Raw genomic sequence first — 21342 nt, forward strand, 5'->3', positions numbered from 1 at the left:
AGATCTGTTATTCTGTTAATAATAAAACTATAATACCATAGAATTTTAAAGTTTTTTTATTTTTTATTTTGTTGTTATTTCTATATATCAAAAGACTGGCTCTGACTTCAAACACTCAATCAGAAGATATGAATAGAACTAAAGGGACAGTTAGCTGTGGAGCTATCGATTTGCTTTATCTCTATCCTGTCTTCCAACACTACTTAAGCTATTGCAGGCAGTGCAGCAGGCTCATTTCTCAGGACCCTTTGTTCCATCATGGCTTCATACAGTTGCTGGATCCCACAGCGCTGCTGGCATGGTTACGGAGGGCTGTGTCTGCAGCAGAGGGTCTGCGTGCTGCTGCTGCTCCATTGTGCAGAGCCACTGTAGCGACTACACCTCCAGGACAACGACAGGAAGACAAGCTGCTGCTCTGGCACTGCTCGGCGCTGGGCATGGAGGTGTGCAGCGGGCAAGGGAACGAGGAGGATACAAACAGGGAAACTGAGCGTGAAGACTAAATATTTAAACAAGGGGGCCTGAGCAGATCCATTTCATGCCTCCAATGCAAATGGGGGTGGGACACGACTCTTATGCAATGAGGTGTGAACTCAGGCCAAAGAAAAAACAGAACCCCCCCCCGCCCCCCCAAACTTTTTTTTTTTTTCCCCCCCAAAATTAAGGTTTGAACTTTCAGGCATACTTAACCCAGGGGTATCCAAAAATGGCATTCCCACTCCTGGTTTTTGTTCCAACCTTGTTCTAGATAAGTCAATAGAACCAATGAAACCTCAATCTGAACCTTAAACCCTGAAGTAGTTCACTATATAATTGTACCTGTTAAACCTGGAGTGGGCACTCATGATTTAATCTATGATCAGAATCATTTTTAGAAAAACGTAAACTATATTGTAGTGTAGTGCGATTTCAAATGCGCCCTTGTTCCTGGGCTATAATGAGCTCTCGCTAACATCTGATTACAAGCAGAAGAGATTTGTTGCAGGGGGTTGGTCTGTTCACCAGGGTGCTTCATGCAAGTGCAAATTACCTGCAAGTGGTAAAATTAATCAGCCGTCTAGAGAAAGCTTAATTAGTTTCATTGAGACTCCGATCAGTAATTTTGCAATTACAGCTTTCCATGAACAGTTATTTACTGATCCCAAATGTCTAAAGAGGACGACTTGTCATAAACTGAGAACACCTGTCATAAGAAATGACAAACAATATAGGGTGAAAAAAATATAATTTCATAGTCAGAATAAGTGTTGGTATTTAAAATAAAATCATCTTTAATTGAACAATAAACACGGATTTGCTGTGACATCTTCAGAATTAAAATATTGCTTTCGATATCTGTGCCCGATTCTGTTAAAATAACCCGCACCCTCTATCAACATGAAATACTCAATCCCGTGCTAAATCTAGAAATATAAAATGATAAAATATCATTCCAATGACACGTGTTAGAGGTATTTCTCAATGTCTTCTATTGAGACCGTCGGTGAAACGTGTAGCTTAGAAAGATAATTTGTGTTTCTAAAATAAACCACTCTGTGAGGGTTATCTGAAAACTCTACAGTATGGGATGCATAATAAATACATGTATATTGTTAACTGTGCCAGACCTTTCACTTAATGATGCGCTTGCTGCTTATTTTTCAAACTGAAACGTGCTGTGAAACCATGTTTTCATTGAACACCAAATGAATGATGCAAACCTCCCGTTACAGCTGAGCGGACACGTCTGAACACCGAACACATGTTTGCGGGTTTGTGATTCTGCCTGTTACGGTTAACACATAATGGGGGGATCGGCTCCAGTCGTGATGTGCAAATCTAGAGCCGTGACTCCGAGCTCTATTCCGGTCAGCGGCTCCAGTCGTGATGTGCAAATCTAGAGCCGTGACTCCGAGCTCTATTCCGGTCAGCGGCTCCGGTCAGCGGCTCCTATCGTGATGTGCAAATCTAGAGCCGTGACTCCGAGCTCTATTCCGGTCAGCGGCTCCTATCGTGATGTGCAAATCTAGAGCCGTGACTCCGAGCACTATTGCGGTCAGCGGCTCCTATCGTGATGTGCAAATCTAGAGCCGTGACTCCGAGCACTATTGCGGTCAGCGGCTCCTATCGTGATGTGCAAATCTAGAGCCGTGACTCCGAGCACTATTGCGGTCAGCGGCTCCTATCGTGATGTGCAAATCTAGAGCCGTGACTCCGAGCACTATTGCGGTCAGCGGCTCCTATCGTGATGTGCAAATCTAGAGCCGTGACTCCGAGCTCTATTCCTGCCAGTCTTTCCAAGGGCTTGCATTCCCTGCTGCCATTAGTATTATTCCTCACCATACTGTAACTTTGAAAAGATCCCCCCGTGCTTTAATTGCTTGAAATGCTATACAACGAATCGTTAATGAATTCATTAGAATCGGTAATGTGTTGAGTTCAGCTGCCAAGCGCTACGCGGCTCGGAAGAATCGTAACGCTCACGAATCTCTGCACGGGTCCCAGCTCGAACCTCATTACACTGGGCATATGAACTGAAATAGAGACTCTCCTTCCAGCTATACTCCTCCACACCGTGCTATCCTGCTTCTGTATGGACGCTGAGGGGCCGTTGAGTAACACAGTTAAATACTGGAGGAGCATTGCGCATTCCGCCAAGTCAACACCATGTGTAAAATAATCAGTTAGAAAAGGACCGTCTTCTTTTGCATGTAAACTAGTGTTAAGGGTGTGTGTCGTGTTGCCCTCTGTGTTTCAAGCGGCGTTCCCAATAACCAGGCGCACTCCGCCTCCCTGCCTGCCTCCCCCCTCGCTCAGACTGCAGTGTTGCGCTGTTCTCTTGCTGAACTGTGCCGATTGGAGGGGTGGAGCTCACGCCGCAGTTCCTATGGGTACCGGCTGAACAGTATCCATGAGCCAAAAAAAAAAAAAAAAAAAAAAAACCTCTAACAGACACATATACACGCAACCCACCCCGTCTCCATCCACACGGGGCGAGAGGCACACGCACTACTGCAAGGCGAGAACTACAAAACTAAGGACAAAAAGGTGCCTGCTATTATTATCATTATTGCTGTTTTTCTGTCTTTGTTTTTACATTTCAGTATGTGCAGGGCTACCGGCTGCTAACTGAAGTGCTGTGGTCGTTATTGCTTGCGAGACCGCAGTTGGGGATTATCTGCAGGGCACGGGTTGTTTGTGAATTATTTGATACCGCTGCAGTATAGTAAATTAGTGCTTTGCTTACACGAGCACAAAGTGCTAAGCCACCTTCTCTCCGCTGAACTGGTTCACGCATGGCTTTCATACTCTGTGTTTGTTTTTATTTTTAGCGGCTGTTTTTATGTATTAGCTAAGGAGAAGCGGCTGTATTCATGTTTTTTGTAATTACTTCTGTATTGAGCATGTTGTTTTCCGTATATTTTTCTGGCGTGTTGTTATTAGTCTCGTTTTAAGCCGGCTGGCAGTGCGGGTCGAGGCTCTGTGTGTTTCTGTGGTGTGAGGCGTTGTGTAGTTGTGAAGACGCAGCCGTGCTGTACTCGCGTTCGGCACGGTGTATATAGTGAGGCTGCATTGGAAATGAAACGGCGCCGAGTCACAGACTGCGTTCTCTAGCTGTGTCAGCCAATCGACACCGTCAATGCAAACGTTTAAAATAACAGAAATCAAACGGAACGCTCTGTAAATTTACATTTTAGTGTAATTTGTTTTTCAACTGTACACAAGTTATCAAAATAAACTTTACATTGTAAAGTATTTAAATGCTTTAGGTGTTTATAATCAGCTGCATAATAATAGTTTAATTCTGTCAGACTTGATTTAGAATGTATATTATTATTATTATTATTATTATTATTATTATTATTTAAACGAGGTGTGTGATGTGCACAGCAGTGTATATATTCTGGAGGCAGCACATACCTGTCGCAGCATGGCTAAACTTACAAAACACTTTCTAACAGCCCATTTAAGCCGCTTTTATCAGCAGTCTCCTTGTGACCCCCTGTTAGGATACAGATACGTGCAGCCTACGCGCGTCTGCGCTTTAGCTGGCAGGATATTCGGGGAAGCGGCCGTTCTTATATCCCAGCTTGTAAACGGGCTCAAAACCCCCTTCTAAAGAGGGCGGTAAACAGAGGCAGCGCGTCCAGTTTAAACGCGTGTGGAGCCGGGGGAGGAGGCTCTTCGCCGGGGTATATGGTGTGCAGTAAGTCAATAACAGTCAATGCAGTGAAACAGCGCTCTTTCTCTAACAGTCAGTGCAGTAGAAGCAGCGCTCTTTCTCTAACAGTCAGCAGCTCTCTTTCTCTGCAGTGAAGCAGCTCTCTTTCTCTAACAGTCAGTGCAGTGAAGCAGCGCTCTTTCTCTAACAGTCAGTGCAGTAGAAGCAGCGCTCTTTCTCTAACAGTCAGTGCAGTGAAGCAGCTCTTTCTCTAGTGTCAGTGCAGTGAAGCAGCTCTTTCTCTAACAGTCAGTGCAGTGAAGCAGCGCTCTTTCTCTAACAGTCAGTGCAGTAGAAGCAGCGCTCTTTCTCTAACAGTCAGTGCAGTAGAAGCAGCGCTCTTTCTCTAACAGTCAGTGCAGTGAAGCATGCGCTCTTTCTCTAACAGTCAGCAGCGCTCTTTCTCTGCAGTGAAGCAGCGCTCTTTCTCTAACAGTCAATGCAGTAGAAGCAGCTCTCTTTCTCTAACAGTCAGTGCAGTAGAAGCAGCGCTCTTTCTCTAACAGTCAATGCAGTGAAGCAGCGCTCTTTCTCTAACAGTCAGTGCAGTAGAAGCAGCGCTCTTTCTCTAACAGTCAATGCAGTGAAGCAGCTCTCTTTCTCTAACAACAGTGAAGCAGCTCTCTTTCTCTAACAGTCAGTGTCAGTAGAAGCAGTAACAGAAGCAGCGCTCTTTCTCTAACAGTCAGTGCAGTAGAAGCAGCGCTCTTTCTCTAACAGTCAGTGCAGTAGAAGCAGCGCTCTTTCTCTAACAGTCAGTGCAGTGAAGCAGCGCTCTTTCTCTAACAGTCAATGCAGTAGAAGCAGCGCTCTTTCTCTAACAGTCAGTGCAGTAGAAGCAGCGCTCTTTCTCTAACAGTCAGTGCAGTGAAGCAGCGCTCTTTCTCTAACAGTCAGTGCAGTAGAAGCAGCGCTCTTTCTCTAACAGTCAGTGCAGTAGAAGCAGCGCTCTTTCTCTAACAGTCAGTGCAGTAGAAGCAGCTCTCTTTCTCTAACAGTCAGCTCTTTCTCTAACAGTCAGTGCAGTAGAAGCAGCGCTCTTTCTCTAACAGTCAGTGCAGTAGAAGCAGCGCTCTTTCTCTAACAGTCAGTGCAGTGAAGCAGCGCTCTTTCTCTAACAGTCAGTGCAGTAGAAGCAGCGCTCTTTCTCTAACAGTCAGTGCAGTAGAAGCAGTGTTAATCTGGTGTTAATCTCCTGACCGCAGTTTTATTGGATTGACAGTGCAATCTGGAGGAGGAAACCCGAACAAGACTGCTGACAGTAGATTTTCTACTGGTTCTAATCACTCCGTCACATATCAAGTGCAGCTTCCAGCCTCTGCAAACATGTGCTTGAGAATCGTGCTGTTTACAAGTACGGTCATTATTAATACATTTGTGTTAACCCTGTACAAAAAACCACACCCCAGTACAGTACATTGTGTGCGTTTATAGTGACACTGGATACAACAGGTGAGCACGCACTGCCGCGCTTGCCCTATTTTAAGACTCATTGTTGGATGCGTGTCTTGAATCCATCGGGCAGCTATTTCAGTCGCTCATAAAATATTCATCGTGTTAAAAAAAAAAAAAGAGAGAGCTTTTCCAGTTCCACTCAGCTGGGACTCCCTCCAGTAAGACGATTGTTTTTCTATTTCAAGAACAGTGACCCTGTTTTTATTTTTGTATTTATGTATTTTATTTTTCCGGTAAGACCTAACGCACAGCTGAATGGCTTTGGCTGTGCTACAGTGTATTTCTGTGAGGTCAGAGCAGAATGTTGGCATGGCTCTAAGGATTAATGGAAAGGTAGCGTCACTATTCAACACTCGATTCCAAACCTGTGTGCGTGTATCTGGGAACTGTAGGACACATCTATGCATCATTTAGGAGGCATTTGGTTTTTCCGTAGAGCTTTTGGTCCTGTGCCACAGTACGATAATCACCCCTAGACAAACAGATGGTCATTAAAGGTTTCTTTGTAATTGCAAATGTATTAATTTCATTGTTCTGGAGTGTAGCATTGTATAGTATATTAATATAATGTAACAATAAAATAATAATTAAAAAAAAAAAAAATCACATTCCCATTGGAACCTGTTAGCAGCAGCTGCAGACCTGCTTCTATTCTGCTGAGTGTAGATCTCACACTCTGTGTCCACGACAAAGCATTGGACACGTTTCACACACAGCATGATCGATGCAGATGAAGGGCATTCATTAACGTCAGGGTTTTGTCTGTTTTTTGTTCAGGTTTAATGCCATGGTATGGTTAGAAGTGTTTGGTGGATCCTGCTAATCAAGTTGAGAGCGAACGTTCCATTGCAGTCTTTGTGTTTCAGACCTCTCAACTTGATTAGAGGGAGCCCCTTATAATCCTTTCACAACAGAGGAGGCTCCACATCACTGCGCCCTGCAGGACCCGGACAGATTCCCGCACTGAGGGTTAACCCTGAAGCCCGAAGGAGAGCGCCGCCCTGCCGCTGTCCCACAGCAGCGAATGGAGAAGTACGAGAAGCTGGGGAAGATCGGGGAAGGCTCGTACGGGGTCGTGTTCAAGTGCCGGAACAGAGACACGGGACAGATCGTGGCCATCAAGAAGTTCGTGGAGTCCGAGGACGACCCTGTCATTAAGAAGATCGCTCTGAGGGAAATCAGGATGCTGAAGGTGCCTGCTTGTTTGTTTTAAGAGAGATTGCAGATGATGCCGCTGTACAGAGAGTATTCATTGGAGGGGAATGGGAAAGAGTCCCCCTCTGCATAGCAGTTTGATTCCATTGCCATGAGCTTTAAAAGGCATACTCTGCTAGAATAGCCTAGACTCTGCATACTGCAGGGATGGGAATGAGACTCCAATTGCACAGCAGTTTGATCCAGTGCTGGTTTTAGTATGAGTTTAATAGGGCACATCTGGGCTTGTTACCTCTACACTGTGGCTAATCAAGCTCATAATAAAATCTGGAATGGGTGAATCTGCTATGCAATAGGAGCCTTATTTCCCATCCCTGTATTGGCTTACCAAATTCAGCTGAGTCTTGGATAATCTGGCTCTAAAAGCACCTATCAAATGAGGGGAAAACCCTGAATTTAAACCAGGCCAGGCTCGATTGCTGTCGTTTTTCAAATGTGTAATAACGATAACGATCTGAACCTCTTCGATATGGATCTGTATATGTTTGAGTCGTCGTGTCTAACCATCTGCAGTCACTATCTATCTAGTATATCTACATTCATCTCTCTGTGTGCTGTATGCCACGGCTTTCTGTGTATGTAACGTACCTTTGTCTAATATTTACCTTTGTAAGTGTCAATAAGGCTGAAGCTCAGCCGTTCTCAGAACAGGGTGTTATTGTGTAGATCACCCTGCTCTGTTGCCAGTCCATTCCTTGTGCTCTGTTTGTGCAGGCTGTGGGTTTGCTTGGTACACAGTAAGGTATACTGTGCTTCTTTCACACAAGCGCAGTGTTTCAGAGCTGCTCTGATTTTGAAAGTGTGCCAGCAAATGATGCTGATGATTGCACTGTTTTATTGCAGAACGGGTTTAAATGTTTTATTGTTTAAAATACATTATTATTATTTTTTTTTTCCGACTGAGTTGTATTTGTCATTTTTTCACATGTCCAGAGAAAAGGCATTTAGAAAAAGAAAACACATTTATGCCAAGACTTGATTTTATAAAGTTTGCAGGACATTCCACATCCAAGCTATTATTATTATTATTATTATTATTATTATTATTATTATTATTATTATTATTATTATTATTATGTAAGTTCTATTTGAATTATCGACACTCAGAAAATAAAATTGAAAGATTCCTGAATCCCAGTAAAGACTCTCAGTTTACAAGCTCATTACGAAGATAATAATCTTCCACTCAGCTTCACAAACACACAGCGCAGAGGTTAATGGCTCTGGTTGGTACTTGGATGTAAACATGAGGGAAGGACAGCGTTTCTTGTTTTGAAATCAACATGTTAATGAATGATTTTATTAAACACCTACCAAATTTTTAAATTTAAAAAAAAATATTTCACCAAGACAATTGTGAGTGCGAGTAACGTGTCTTTGCACAGCCCTCTTGCCTCGCGTGACAGATCATTTCACAGCTATTACCCCTCATAGAAATGTGTGTCACTGCTGCGGTCTCAGCTTACAGCAGCGAGACCTGCTTACACCCTCTCCTGCAGCCTGGTCAGGGAGACAGGCAGGAGGGAGCCACTCTGTGTGGCTCCAGCCTTTTCTCCCTGACAGGTGACTCTATCCAAGTGCCGGGCTTGACCTTTCAAGTTGAGTCGACTGCTTGTTTGAATTTGAACCCAGATGACCAGGGTCCCCCTTTTATAATGTGCTGTGAGCAGTTTGACACATTTAGAAGGATGTGACTCACAGGGCTAGAGTTAATAAATAAAAGAAAAAACGAAGTCCTCATAATTGAATGGTATGCCGGTGCTAATCAGTCATGTTGTTGTTGTTTGTTATTAAGCACAGATTGTCCGTGCTGTTTCTTCTTCCTCTAGGCATGTATTCTCAATAAGATGTTTGCAAATTAAATTGAGATCCTGCAGTTTCTGTTATTGATTTAGATGGCAGCTGAATCTTCGATGGACCCATTGTCTAGATCCAGTGGATTATCCCCTTTATTTTCACTCCTCATGTCTCTAATAAAGACACTGCAAAATCAGCAACTGACCCTGCCTCCCGGCGAATAGATTATTTTGTTTCTTCTCTGCGGCCCGTGTAATTGCTTCTGTTGAAAGGTTTGCCGCGTCTGTGCCTCATTTTTGCGCAGTCTGTAGTAATGAATTACCCTTGAGCATCCCATAATGCCAGTAGAGATGCCCCAGGGGCAAGGCTAACAGGGAGTCTCTTCATAGTGAGATGGAAAGTGTGTCTAAAGCCCTGAGCTGGGCGGCGGCAGGTTGACTATGGAGAGCCCTGTTTGTTTGTGTGCTTGTTTGCTCTTGTTTTCCCGAGGCTGTTTATTTGAACGTGTGACAGCTTGTCTCTCTGAGCGGTGGTGTAATCAAGTAAAAACTGGTGGAGTGAAAATCGTTTTCCGATGACGCAAGCTGGGGTACAGGAGCTGTCTGTAAACACAGGGCCCCGCAGCTTGTCCTGCATGTGTTTGTGTGAAGCGGGGGACTGGAAAGCACCTGGCATTCTTCCTGGTAATATCACCCCAGGCATTGAACAAGGTGAAGTAAGACCTGGCTCCTCCTAGGAGGAAGGGATCACTCTAGTTTTACGATGTTTGGATGTTAGTCGAGTAAATACTTTCAACAAACCCCAAAGACAGAATGTGATGATCATCTTTTTTTATTTGTTTGTTTTTTATGTCACGCTTTCATTTTAAGGATCTATTTTGAAAAACACATATATAACACATATATAACACATATAAACACATATATAACACATATAAACACATATATAACACATATATAACACATATAAACACATATATAACACATATATAACACATAGAAACACATATAAACACATATATAACAGAGATAAACACATATAAACACATATCTAGCACACATATAAACACATATATAACACATGTAAACACATATATAACACATGTAAACACATATATAACACATAGAAGCGTGCTGTTCAAAGCTTTGACAGTTATTAAAAAGAAATAAGTTTATTACAATAGTATTTTTAACATTATTACTAGTATAGGAGTGTGGGCTAAATTCTCAGCTGTTTACTCTAAATCATCATTAGGGAATCTGAAAGAAGAAAAAAAAAACATAATTTGCATTTCTAAAATGAATAAGAAGACATTTAAAACAAATCACAAGCCCCTAAATTAAATGTGTGGGTTGTTTTATTTCTGATTTGGGCACGTTTCTGCTTTCTGCTGTTTTATTACTCTTCATGACAAATAATGTCCTGGTGAATATTCAGGGGCACAGCGTTGTGAGGAGACACACTGATCCAAAGATCCCTCTGTGGAATTGTATTTAAAAGTTTAAAATGCGTTTCAGAGACTCACACACACACACACACACACACACACACACACACACACACACTATTAGAGATGCTAGTTTTCACAAAATCCACATCCGAATGCTTTTTGAATGACTGCTTGTCACAGATGGCTAGAGTGGTGCGTGTGGGTGGTGACGTCAAACCAGGAAATGAAACAAACAGAAACGTACAGATGAAACTGAGGCGCTGTGGCTGCGCTCAGGGTGTTTAAAACAGACAAAACACAAAGAAAAGGGCACGCTGGCCAAACAGAACAGGGAAATAACAAATAATTCCTCCGTGTAAAACAAGTTCCTTTGAGGCTCTTTTTATCCTTATTTCTCCTCACAGCAGCTCTCTGTCTGAGCCCGGATTAGTGGCTACCTATTAGACAATGACCTTATCAAGGCTCCAGCCACATTCCCATGGGCTTTACTGGGATGGGGATTCAGCCCCATCAGCTACACCGTACGAGACCATCTTTCTTCCATCTGCAAACGAATACAATATACATCATCATAATAATACAACACAGATAATAAAACATAACTAATAAAAGGGACGGCACCTTGCCACTCTGCTGGATTGAGATGAGTTGACTGGACCCCACTGGTGTCTCGTCCTGCTTGGCCAGTGATCTTTGTAAAACAGCAGAGTAGTGATTAGTATTTTCCTCTCTTGATTTTTCTCTTCCTCTGTTCTGTTCTCCAGCAACTGAAGCACCCGAACCTGGTGAATCTGATCGAGGTGTTCCGACGCAAGAGGAAGCTGCACCTGGTGTTCGAGTACTGCGACCACACAGTGCTGAACGAGCTGGACCGCTACCCCCGAGGGTAAGAGACCTGACGCGCAGCCCGGTACAGCCCAGCACAGCACAGCGCGGCACAGCGCGGCACAGCTCGGCACAGCTCGGCACAGCACGGCACAGCGCGGCACAGCGCGGCACAGCGCGGCACAGCGCGGCACAGCGCGGCACAGCGCGGCACAGCGCGGCACAGCGCGGCACAGCGCGGCACAGCGCGGCACAGCGCGGCACAGCACGGCACAGCGCGGCACAGCGCGGCACAGCACAGCACAGCGCGGCACAGCGCGGCACAGCGCGGCACAGCACGGCACAGCACGGCACAGCGCGGCACAGCACAGCCCAACATAGTAGTACAGCAGATCCGAGCACAGCCAGGCCGAGCGCAGCCAAGCACAGCCGAGCACAGCAGAGCACAGCCCAGTGCAGCATGGCACAGCCCGGCACAGCCTAGCACAGCTGATTGCAGTACTCCTAAATCTTGTTATGACGAAGTGTCCCTTGATGTGTTTATGGCACTGGCAGTATTAATGCTAATGCTGATAAGAGCGAAGGCGAGGGATTGTAGTCACGGTTCACACTCTTTTGTACTGTGGATCCAGGCTGCAAACCTTCCGAGTGGCAGAGGGCATTGTTTAGCTGTTTCCAGGGAGCTCCTCCTGTTTGTCGCGGCATTTTTACGATATGCTCCCGAGCGGCAGGACGGTCAGTGTTGCGGGGCACTGCAGCCTGTGTGCAGGGCGGGGGTGAGGGGGCATCTCCCACTGACAGGGCTGTGAATGACGTGTTTGTTCCGATCCGCTGTGTTTTCAGTCCTGTGGGTGATTCTTGGCAGCTCGGGGCCGGGGTGTCAGGGTATCACAGCTTCGTTATTCGTGGGGGGGTGAGGGGTGGGGGTGGGGGTTGAATTTAGTGATCACTGGGCTTGAATTAACTACAGGGCTGATTGATGGGGGGGTCCCCTAAGTCAACAAAGCACCATTGTGGCGAGAAGCGGCATTTATGACGGGCGCATCAGGCCAGCCTGTCCTCTGCTGATAAAAATCCAAGGAGAAGGAAAGGGAGCTGGGACACGGGCGAGCTGAGGGGTTTTTCAAAGTGCAAGGTGACGGGAGAGGACCGATGATTGGGGGTGGGGTGTTGGTCCATTTGAAAACGTCCAGGCCTGACTTTGACTTCAGCAGGAAGGGAAGAAAAGGGGGAGCTGAGATAGTGGTTTGTTTTTGCGCAAGGCGAGGGTGCAGATGGGGTGGGGTGCGGGTCTGTTGAGCTGGCTGGCTCGCTGTGTAATATATCAGTGTAATCCATGCAGCCAGCATGCTGAGCTTACTGCAGTGCTGTGATAGCAGGAATTCTAGTCAGAGAAAACGCTGTGCGGTAGTTGATGCTCTTCTGTTTTTCTTGTCGTACATGCCTTTCTGAAGAGCTCCTCTTAGAACTCTGCTGCTAGGGCCCTAAGGGCTTGGATTGGAGTTCAGCAGAAAGGGGTTGAGGGAGCAGCACAGTGTCAGGCTGCTTGTCTTGCCCTTTTCCCAGCGCTGGAATTCCAGGAGAGTCTTGTAAAAGTTAATGACCTTGACGGCTTTCTTTCTCCTCCTCTTTTTATTTTACAGTTCCTGTGAAGCCCAGAGGAGTGCCTTTTAATTAGAAACGTTTGTTACGTCTGAGCTGGGGCTACTGAGTTGGTTCACGGGCTGTAAAAAAAAAAGAAAAAAAAATAGAGAGAAATGTAAGCGAAATGTAAGCGACGTGTTTCACCACGCTCATGCTGACTGGCAACACAAGCACCCAAATAAGCACAAACATCATCTAGAAATTGCTACGCTTAGGTTTGCTGTAATGTAACATCCTCTTACTATGCTTTGCAGTGCTTTTACTGCAATACGCCGCAGTTAAAAGGGAAGTCAGAGCAAATGTAGGTTTCGTTTTTGTAGTTTTTAGAAGCAGTAGTTGTTTAAAATCCGTGCTGACAGGTTGGGTGCAGGAGCTGTGAGCAGTACCGTTCTCTTTTTAAAAAGGTTGAGCTGCATTCTGATGACTTCAGAAAACACTTGCTGTCAGTCCGATCAGCGTGTGAAATATTGTGAGAGTCAGCCCAGCGAAAAGAAAAGGAATTCTAATCTCGCTGAAATAAACACCCCCAGCTTTCAGATGGAATCAATAATTCATACAGGTGACTAATGGTGCTGCCATGTTTAAACAAGGCTGTGCAGAGCATCACACACTGCAAACTGACAGCATGCTGTGTTTAAACAAGGCTGTGCAGAGCATCACACACTGCAAACTGACAGCATGCTGTGTTTAAACAAGGCTGTGCAGAGCATCACACACTGCAAACTGACAGCATGCTGTGTTTAAACAAGGCTGTGCAGAGCATCACACACTGCAAACTGACAGCATGCTGTGTTTAAACAAGGCTGTGCAGAGCATCACACACTGCAAACTGACAGCATGCTGTGTTTAAACAAGGCTGTGCAGAGCATCACACACTGCAAACTGACAGCATGCTGTGTTTAAACAAGGCTGTGCAGAGCATCACACACTGCAAACTGACAGCATGCTGTGTTTAAACAAGGCTGTGCAGAGCATCACACACTGCAAACTGACAGCATGCTGTGTTTAAACAAGGCTGTAAACAAGGCTGTGCAGAGCATCACACACTGCAAACTGACAGCATGCTGTGTTTAAACAAGGCTGTGCAGAGCATCACACACTGCAAACTGACAGCATGCTGTGTTTAAACAAGGCTGTGCAGAGCATCACACACTGCACTCACACACTGCAGACTGACAGCATGCTGTGTTTAAACAAGGCTGTGCAGAGCATCACACACTGCAAACTGACAGCATGCTGTGTTTAAACAAGGCTGTGCAGAGCATCACACACTGCAAACTGACAGCATGCTGTGTTTAAACAAGGCTGTGCAGAGCATCACACACTGCAAACTGACAGCATGCTGTGTTTAAACAAGGCTGTGCAGAGCATCACACACTGCAAACTGACAGCATGCTGTGTTTAAACAAGGCTGTGCAGAGCATCACACACTGCAAACTGACAGCATGCTGTGTTTAAACAAGGCTGTGCAGAGCATCACACACTGCAAACTGACAGCATGCTGTGTTTAAACAAGGCTGTGCAGAGCATCACACACTGCACTGACAGCATGCTGTGTTTAAACAAGGCTGTGCAGAGCATCACACACTGCAGACTGACAGCATGCACATTGTAACAGGGAATCCAGCGTGTTATACTGCGTTCATTTTGTATTGAAAGTGTGCTTTCTATGCATAAACAAACAAACAAAAAACATTTCTGTATAATTTAGTACTTTTTTTCACTCATGGGGTTGTAGTGTTTTATTTTATTGAAACTTTGTTTTGCAAAAGCGAAGAATCAACATTCTTCAAATTTTAACAAGTGCAAAATGGGCAGGGAAGCCTGGTAAAGTGCAAACGTAGTGTTTAAATAACATTGTAAACCTTTATAAGGGTACATCTAGCAGAAAACAAAGGGATGGAAATCCAGGCGATACTGTACTGTATTGTTTCATGGGAAAAATAACTGTTCCTGTCTTTCCTTTTGTTTAATAAAGGACGAGAGGGGCAGGTCTTTAAATCGGCAGCGTTGTTCATTTCTGCTCTTTCTCGTCTCTCAGGGCACCGGAGCACCTGGTGAAGAGTATAACTTGGCAGACGCTCCAGGCTGTAAACTTCTGCCACAAACAGAACGTAAGTCTGCAGCTGTTTCTTTCTATTCTACACTTTTTATTTGGATTCTCCTTTTATAGGGCTGGCTGGCAGTAAAGTCAAGGCAGACACGACAGGGCCATACTGGCCTGGTAACTGTTTTTCCATGAGGCATAAAAACAACGAGCATGGCAGGCAAGCACCCCAGGGGAGTCTCTCCCTGCTTGCCAAGAGTATAGCATGGCAGGCAAGCACCCCAGGGGAGTCTCTCCCTGCTTGCTAAGAGTATAGCATGGCAGGCAAGCACCCCAGGGGAGTCTCTCCCTGCTTGCTAAGAGTATAGCATGGCAGGCAAGCACCCCAGGGGAGTCTCTCCCTGCTTGCTAAGAGTATGGCACGGCTGCCAAGCACCCCAGGGGATTCTGTCCCTGCTTGCTAAGAGTGTGTGCAAAATCCAGATGGGACTTTCCCTTTCACTGTAATTACCTGCTTGTGAAATTCACTGTGGGCAGAGTGCTACAGAGGGGCTGGGTTAATGGTTACACTCAGGTGGACCAGCTGTACTTAGAGAAACGCATGTTTGAGACTGGACTGCTCTATCAACCTTGGCTATGCACTCCCCATGATCTGGAGGCTAATGGATGAATTGTGTTTGTTTGTTACAGTGCATTCACAGGGATGTGAAGCCAGAGAACATCCTCATCACCAGACAGCAGGTCATTAAACTGTGTGACTTCGGATTCGCCAGGATACTGAGTAGGTTCAAGAGACTCTCATATCAGCAATAAGAGCGGCAGGAACCAGGATGCATTGAAACCCTGTGGTTGAGCCCATCTGGAATCAGCCAGAGGAAAATGCTGCTTGTGAAATGACTAGAACAGCACAGGCTTTGAGGGCAGTGTTGCAGGAAGAGCTATTCCCTGCTGCAATCACACAGGGGGAAAGGGCACTTCAGACACACCCATGCTTTCGTTTTAAAAGAAGGCTTACTTTGCAAAAATGGCTGGCTTGCACGGTGAGTGTGGTAGCCAGGGCTATGGAGCCAGTGTTACAAGCTTTTTTTTGCTTTTGTGCAAAAGTGCTCCACCTCTTTAAGTGGAACAAAAACTTGAGCAGATCAGTGTCAGTACAAACACACACGCAACATGCTATTAATTGTGTACTGAAAGTGCCCTTTCTACACTAAACAAAAACAACGCAGCACATATTCTCATACAGTTCAGTACATGATCACTCCTCTCCCCGACGTTCGCAGTCACAGTGCTTTTTTATTTAAAACGTTTTACAAAAGCTGAGAACACTGAAAGGTGAAAATAAACGATTTGGTGCAGCCGCTGGATCCTTTAAATGAACAGCTCTGAATGGAGTCTTTCTAGTTCTAAAACTCGACTGCCCTCAACATAGGAGGCTGGGAATAGAGGTTGTAAATATGCTGTTGTTTTACACTTCTAAAAGAGTCGAAACATACTGATTTAGAATGGATCAAATTACAGAAGTAACAAAATTGTATTTGGTAACTAATGGGTTACCACTAGTCACAAGCCTAAAACATTATCCACAAATGTGCATAATAACCAGTGCGCTGTTTATCTACAGGCAACGCACTCCTGAACAAACGCTGATCATTTTTGGGTTTGTCTCGAGTAATTGCAGTTCGTTGCTCGCTTCCCTGATTTGCCGTCTTGTGTTTTTTTTTTTCTGAACGAACTGGTCGATTAGTTTAGTTTTTCCAGCAGCTCTTTGTAGAGAACTCGCTCTACAGATACTGACTGTGCTCGGCTTTCAGAGGTGCTCAGCATTCAGCTGCATTTGAGCTTTCACAAAAGCCTTTTGCGCAGTTCAGTTTCAGAGACAAACAAAGAGAAATAGATAAAGAAGGGTGTGGGGCTGCTGGTTCTGTGCAATCTGACCCACTCTGTTGAATCCCATTACCTGGCTGTGCATTTTGAGCTGTTTTTTGTGACCAAGCATCAGAGATGCCCCGCTATATCTAACTGGCCTTCGTGTTGGGAATGCGAATACGAGGTTGGGCCCGGCTCTCTGCATTCCCTGTTTAATTAGAGGTAAACTGAGTCAGAAACATACTAATGCCTTTGTCAGTATCATCATAATGGAAATGCTAACCCTACCCCTAACCATTCCAACAAAGAGCTGGGTCTGGGGCTGTTTCTTTAAATAGTGCTGTGACTGAACCACTGTCTGTCGCTGGGATGACTGCACAGCACAATTAAAACTAAAATCCATCTCCACGTTGGTCTGCAGTTTTTCTTGTATTGTACTGTGTTGTTTTTTTATGTATTTTTTAAAATTCTTTTTAGAGCTTTGAGCTGGCTCGTGCCCCCATGCATATTTAAATCTATTGTCCCTTTATGTACCTGGTCCCCGGCTGTACTAACTGTGGCCCCTACTGCCCCTGCCCACAGCTGGCCCCTGTGATTACTACACAGACTACGTTGCGACGCGCTGGTACCGGGCCCCAGAGCTGCTGGTCGGGGACACACAGTACGGGCCCCCTGTGGATGTCTGGGCCATCGGCTGCGTCTTCGCAGAGCTGCTCTCTGGCGTCCCCTTGTGGCCGGGGAAATCAGACGTGGACCAGCTCTACCTCATCAGGAAAACACTGGGTGAGGAGGGGTAGGGGGAGGGGGAAGAGGTGTAGAGGCAAACTGAGCAAACAGGCTCTCAAATTGGAATACACATGTAGCTGTGCCAGATCAAGCTTAACCTTTCCCTTTACCTGTGGAAATAAGACTCCTATTGCATAGCAGTTTCACCCATTCCAGGTTTTTATCCACAAACTTCATCAACCACAGTAACAAGCTCAGGTGTGTCTAATTTATTTAAGGATGTTTCGGACAAAAGCCCTTCTTCAGCTGTGTAGAAAGAAAAGTAAACACAGCGCAGTAAACCTGGTGGTTATGTCATAATTGTCACAATAGAATGTTCCTTTCAAGAGATTCCAAGGTTCCTAGTTTGAAGATAAACTGTGGTTCCCTTTGTTTATGGGTATGGCCAGGGTGTAAATGCAGGGCTGATTAGCTCGGTGACAGCTGATATTACAATGTTGTCACTGTTGCTCAAACTGTTGCCATGCAGCTTTATGTATTTATTTAGTTAAAGCTCAACGGGATAAACTTTACTTTTTGAGTTTCGGTTGTGACGACCTGTTTACGAGAGTGTCCATGGGTTACTGAGCCCAGCACACTGTGGACAGGAGCTCCCAGGGGAGGAATACACAGCAACATCTCAATAACAGAGGATAATAAATCGGCTCTGTATGAAATCCCCTCAGTGATGGCAGTGCTGTTATGAATAACACTGACCCCTGCAGGCCAGGGGAGGCAATGCTACTGCATATAAACGCTGTGTTAAGCACCCATGCAAGCGTATTCACACGTTTGCACATCAGTTAAGGGGCTAGCTTGGGTGACCAGGATGCAAATTTCAATTCAATCGATTAATTAGTTTGTCACAAAATAATGCTGGTTCATTTCTCACTGTCTGTTCTGTGTTGGCAGGTGATCTCATTCCTAGGCATCAGCAGGCATTCAGTACTAACCAGTTCTTCAGTGGAGTCAGCATCCCTGTGCCAGACAACATGGTAAGAACCGAGCAGGGAGTCCTGCTCCATGTGCTGTCAGTGTTCTGGAACAGAATGGTTTCACCAACGAGAATTCTGCATTCTCTTAGGTTGAGTTTACTGCTGATCAAAACCTTATGGTGTCCAGTTAGGGTATGTGGCAGCTTCCAATAAAAAAAGAAAGAAAAAAACAGTGATAAAGTAGCAAGCTTCATGCTATCTGCAGACCCCCTACAGCTGTGCAAAGGCAGGTACGTTCCCATTTAGCCCTACAGGCTCAAACCCATACAGCTGTGCTCACACTGTCTCCGGTATCTTCAGTGCATGCACTTGTGGAGTGCTGATGGGTTCTGTTTTCCGTTTTGTAACTTGTGTTTTTTTTTTGTTTGTTTGTTTGCTTCCTGCAGGAACCTTTAGAATTGAGATTCCCGGGCGTTTCTTCCCAGGCGCTGGGGTTAATGAAGGTAGGCAAGAAGACTAACAATAAAACATGCAAAGGGTTACTTTGGAGAAACGCGCATTGTTGCTTATTAACCACAGCCTCTGCTCTGATCGCACACACAGTAAGAATACAAATAGCAGCTCTGCACAAACTGTAATGTGAAAGAAACCCACCCATCATCCACCCACACAGGAAAGCCCAACTCCAGCACATAAACATTCTGATAGGAGAGAGCTCCATTCAGCTCGGCCTCTTTCCTGACAAGTATAGGGACTTTAAGTGGCGTTCTGCACTGTAGTGTATTTTCTGTTTTTGTATCATTTTTAAAAGCTTTGTTTCTCTTGGTAGCAGATCAGTGATCAGTGAGTGGTGGGGCAACATTTGATCTGGGTAGAATAAAGGGTGGGAAAATCTATTTGTTTAAAACGGGGTTAATATAATCTGTGTTTAACACTTTGTATTTCCACAGCCTATGGGCTGTCTGTGTTTGTAGACGCTGTCTGAATCCATTCTCTCTCCAGGGCTGTCTGCGGATGGACCCTGCGGAGAGGCTGGCGTGTGGTCAGCTCTTGGAGCACCCGTACTTTGACAGCGAGGCGGCGGCGGGGAGGGAGCAGGAGCGCGCCACCAAGAGGAGGGCCAGACTGCCACGCAAACACCTCCCGCCCGGGGTGAGTGATATGAGCCAGTGCTGGACCAGCAGGGGGCGCTCACGTGCCAATACTCCATTCAACTCAAACAGGCTGGAAAACAAAAACGCCACTCGTACTGTATAACTGGACAATCTCTCTCTCTCTCAGATAAACGCAGTACCCCAATCACATGCTACCAATGAATTAGGAGAAATCTTAAAAGGGAATTTCTGTGACCCTATTATTAAGAATGAATACATGACCTATACTTATGTTACTTTATACAGTCACTATAAACCATGACATATCTGGCGAGGCCTTATTGAAATCTCATTGTTATGAGCTGCTACCAGTTAGCAACAGCTTTTTATTAACACGTTTAGAGATGGGTTATTAATGTATGTAAAGTTTACTGCCTGTATGAAGTACACTTTTACAGAGTATTGGGAGTTCACTGCGATAGCTCTATTTTAATTTGAACATAGATAATTATGAAATGTGTATTATTTATTAAAACCAAATGAAGGGTTAAAACGATTACATTTAATTATTTATTTATCTATCTCTATCTCCCCGTTTTTCAGTATTTGCCTCAGCTCACCAGCAGCAACATATTCCCATCTTCGGACAGTAAGAAGCACTACAACTTGAGGAAATTCAATTACCACTTTCCCAACATCTAACTCCCACGCAGCGAAGCCTGCAGGGCAGGACACCGGCAGGGACTCGGGAGGGCTGGAAAACAAGCGAGGCAGGTGTACACAAGCACCTACTGCAATATCAAAAAACAACACAAAGCAAAGAGGTGTTGAGTTTTTCCAGTGCAGTGAGACCAATGAAGACTGGCGGTTCTGAGAGGGGCTGCAGTCCGATGGGGTTCTCCTGGGCACTGATATTTATTTATTTCCTCCTTGATGTAATGATTTCTTTAGTCTTTGTGCGTCTGTGATGACAAGGTACTCTAAACACAGTTCCGCGGATACATTTCATACCCGACACGCTGGGCAAAGCAGAACCATGCTGCCTTCAACCAATCTACTTGCAGTACAGTGCGTCAACTAAAGTTTGCCAATCGATACTTTTAATGTATTTTTATGCAAAGCATGGGCAAACCAAATCCTATGCATAGTGGTCAAAACGGTCCTAATAGGGACCACGACAGGGGCTTCATGTTAAACAACACTGTAGAAGCTGATGAAATCGGCTGAGCAGTGTTCAGTGTCAGCTCAACCCCTTGGATAATCAGATTGGCTTGCCTTGTCTTTCTGTGCAATTACAAACCCCTCACATTTCAATTGCCTTGTTGGCTACTTTTATAGGGAAACAAAAAGCTTTGCCATGTTACAGCTGGGGATGCACACAACAACTGCATTATACCACTATGAGGACTTTTACTGAGCACAAAAATACAGATTTTTGGATTGAGAAACTCAGCGAATCCTCCCCAGAATTCTGTCCTGTCTGCGAGAGCAGCCGTCTGTCAGAGAGCTGCTGCTGCGTCTGTTTATCTGTGTCTCGCATGGCCAGGACTGCAAATTGGAATTATTAGATATTTTTCCTTGGTTGTTAGGACCACAACATGCCAAATTAAACAAAATAATAATAAATCACATTAATAATATTATTATTATTATTTTTAGCAAATCCACTCAAATCATAGACTTTGGATTTGTGTATATATAAAATGTGTGTCTATATCTAGCTGTACTTTTTGTATTGAGTAACGAAGAAGAGGTATCAAATACAAATATTGAATATAAAAAATAAAACAGCTTGTAAAGTGCTTTATTAAATCTGTGGTGAAATAGCTTGTTTGATTTGATTTATTTAATGAGGTACCCCCTTCACACAAACACAGTTCAGTTGTCAGCATGGCTGTCTATAGGCATTTGAGGATCGTTTTTACATTCAGATTTCTTGCACAAAGCAGAAACAAATAAACTAAAATAGCAGGCACCTGTCAAAGCAAAACACGCATTAGCATACAGATGCATTATTCCAATCTCTGCAGCAAACGAGATCCTGCAAA

General features: G+C 44.7%; 1 protein-coding gene across 3 annotated transcripts; it reads left to right on the forward strand.

Annotated features, from left to right (window-relative positions):
• The first annotated feature begins 2909 nt into the window (after nucleotides 1-2909).
• On the forward strand, nucleotides 2910-21118 carry LOC121324331 (cyclin-dependent kinase-like 1). 3 transcript variants are annotated; one of them, XM_041266057.1, is made up of 10 exons: nucleotides 2910-3027; nucleotides 6523-6848; nucleotides 10883-11004; nucleotides 14629-14701; nucleotides 15325-15415; nucleotides 17083-17283; nucleotides 18178-18260; nucleotides 18647-18703; nucleotides 19203-19352; nucleotides 19898-21118. In XM_041266057.1, exons 2-10 carry the CDS (start codon nucleotides 6681-6683, stop codon nucleotides 19994-19996), a joined length of 1044 nt encoding a protein of 347 aa, XP_041121991.1. In that variant the 5' UTR covers nucleotides 2910-3027; nucleotides 6523-6680; the 3' UTR covers nucleotides 19997-21118. The 3 variants fall into 3 exon arrangements, with proteins under 3 accessions (XP_041121991.1, XP_041121994.1, XP_041121992.1); XM_041266060.1 differs by having other exon boundaries at nucleotides 6571-6848; XM_041266058.1 differs by lacking the exon at nucleotides 2910-3027 and adding an exon at nucleotides 5673-5989.
• Nucleotides 21119-21342: the final 224 nt, after the last annotated feature.

This window comes from Polyodon spathula, chromosome 12 (genome assembly GCF_017654505.1).
Source record: "Polyodon spathula isolate WHYD16114869_AA chromosome 12, ASM1765450v1, whole genome shotgun sequence".
Lineage (NCBI taxonomy): Eukaryota > Metazoa > Chordata > Actinopteri > Acipenseriformes > Polyodontidae > Polyodon > Polyodon spathula.

What these genes read in the sequence shown, in the direction of transcription:
- LOC121324331 (XM_041266057.1), top strand. Translation starts at nt 6,681, where the DNA reads ATGGAGAAGTACGAGAAGCTGGGGAAGATCGGGGAAGGCTCGTACGGG. An exon ending in GGGAAATCAGGATGCTGAAG is followed by an intron (nt 6,849 to 10,882) that starts GTGCCTGCTTGT and finishes TCTGTTCTCCAG; the next exon opens with CAACTGAAGCACCCGAACCT. An exon ending in AGGCGCTGGGGTTAATGAAG is followed by an intron (nt 18,704 to 19,202) that starts GTAGGCAAGAAG and finishes TTCTCTCTCCAG; the next exon opens with GGCTGTCTGCGGATGGACCC.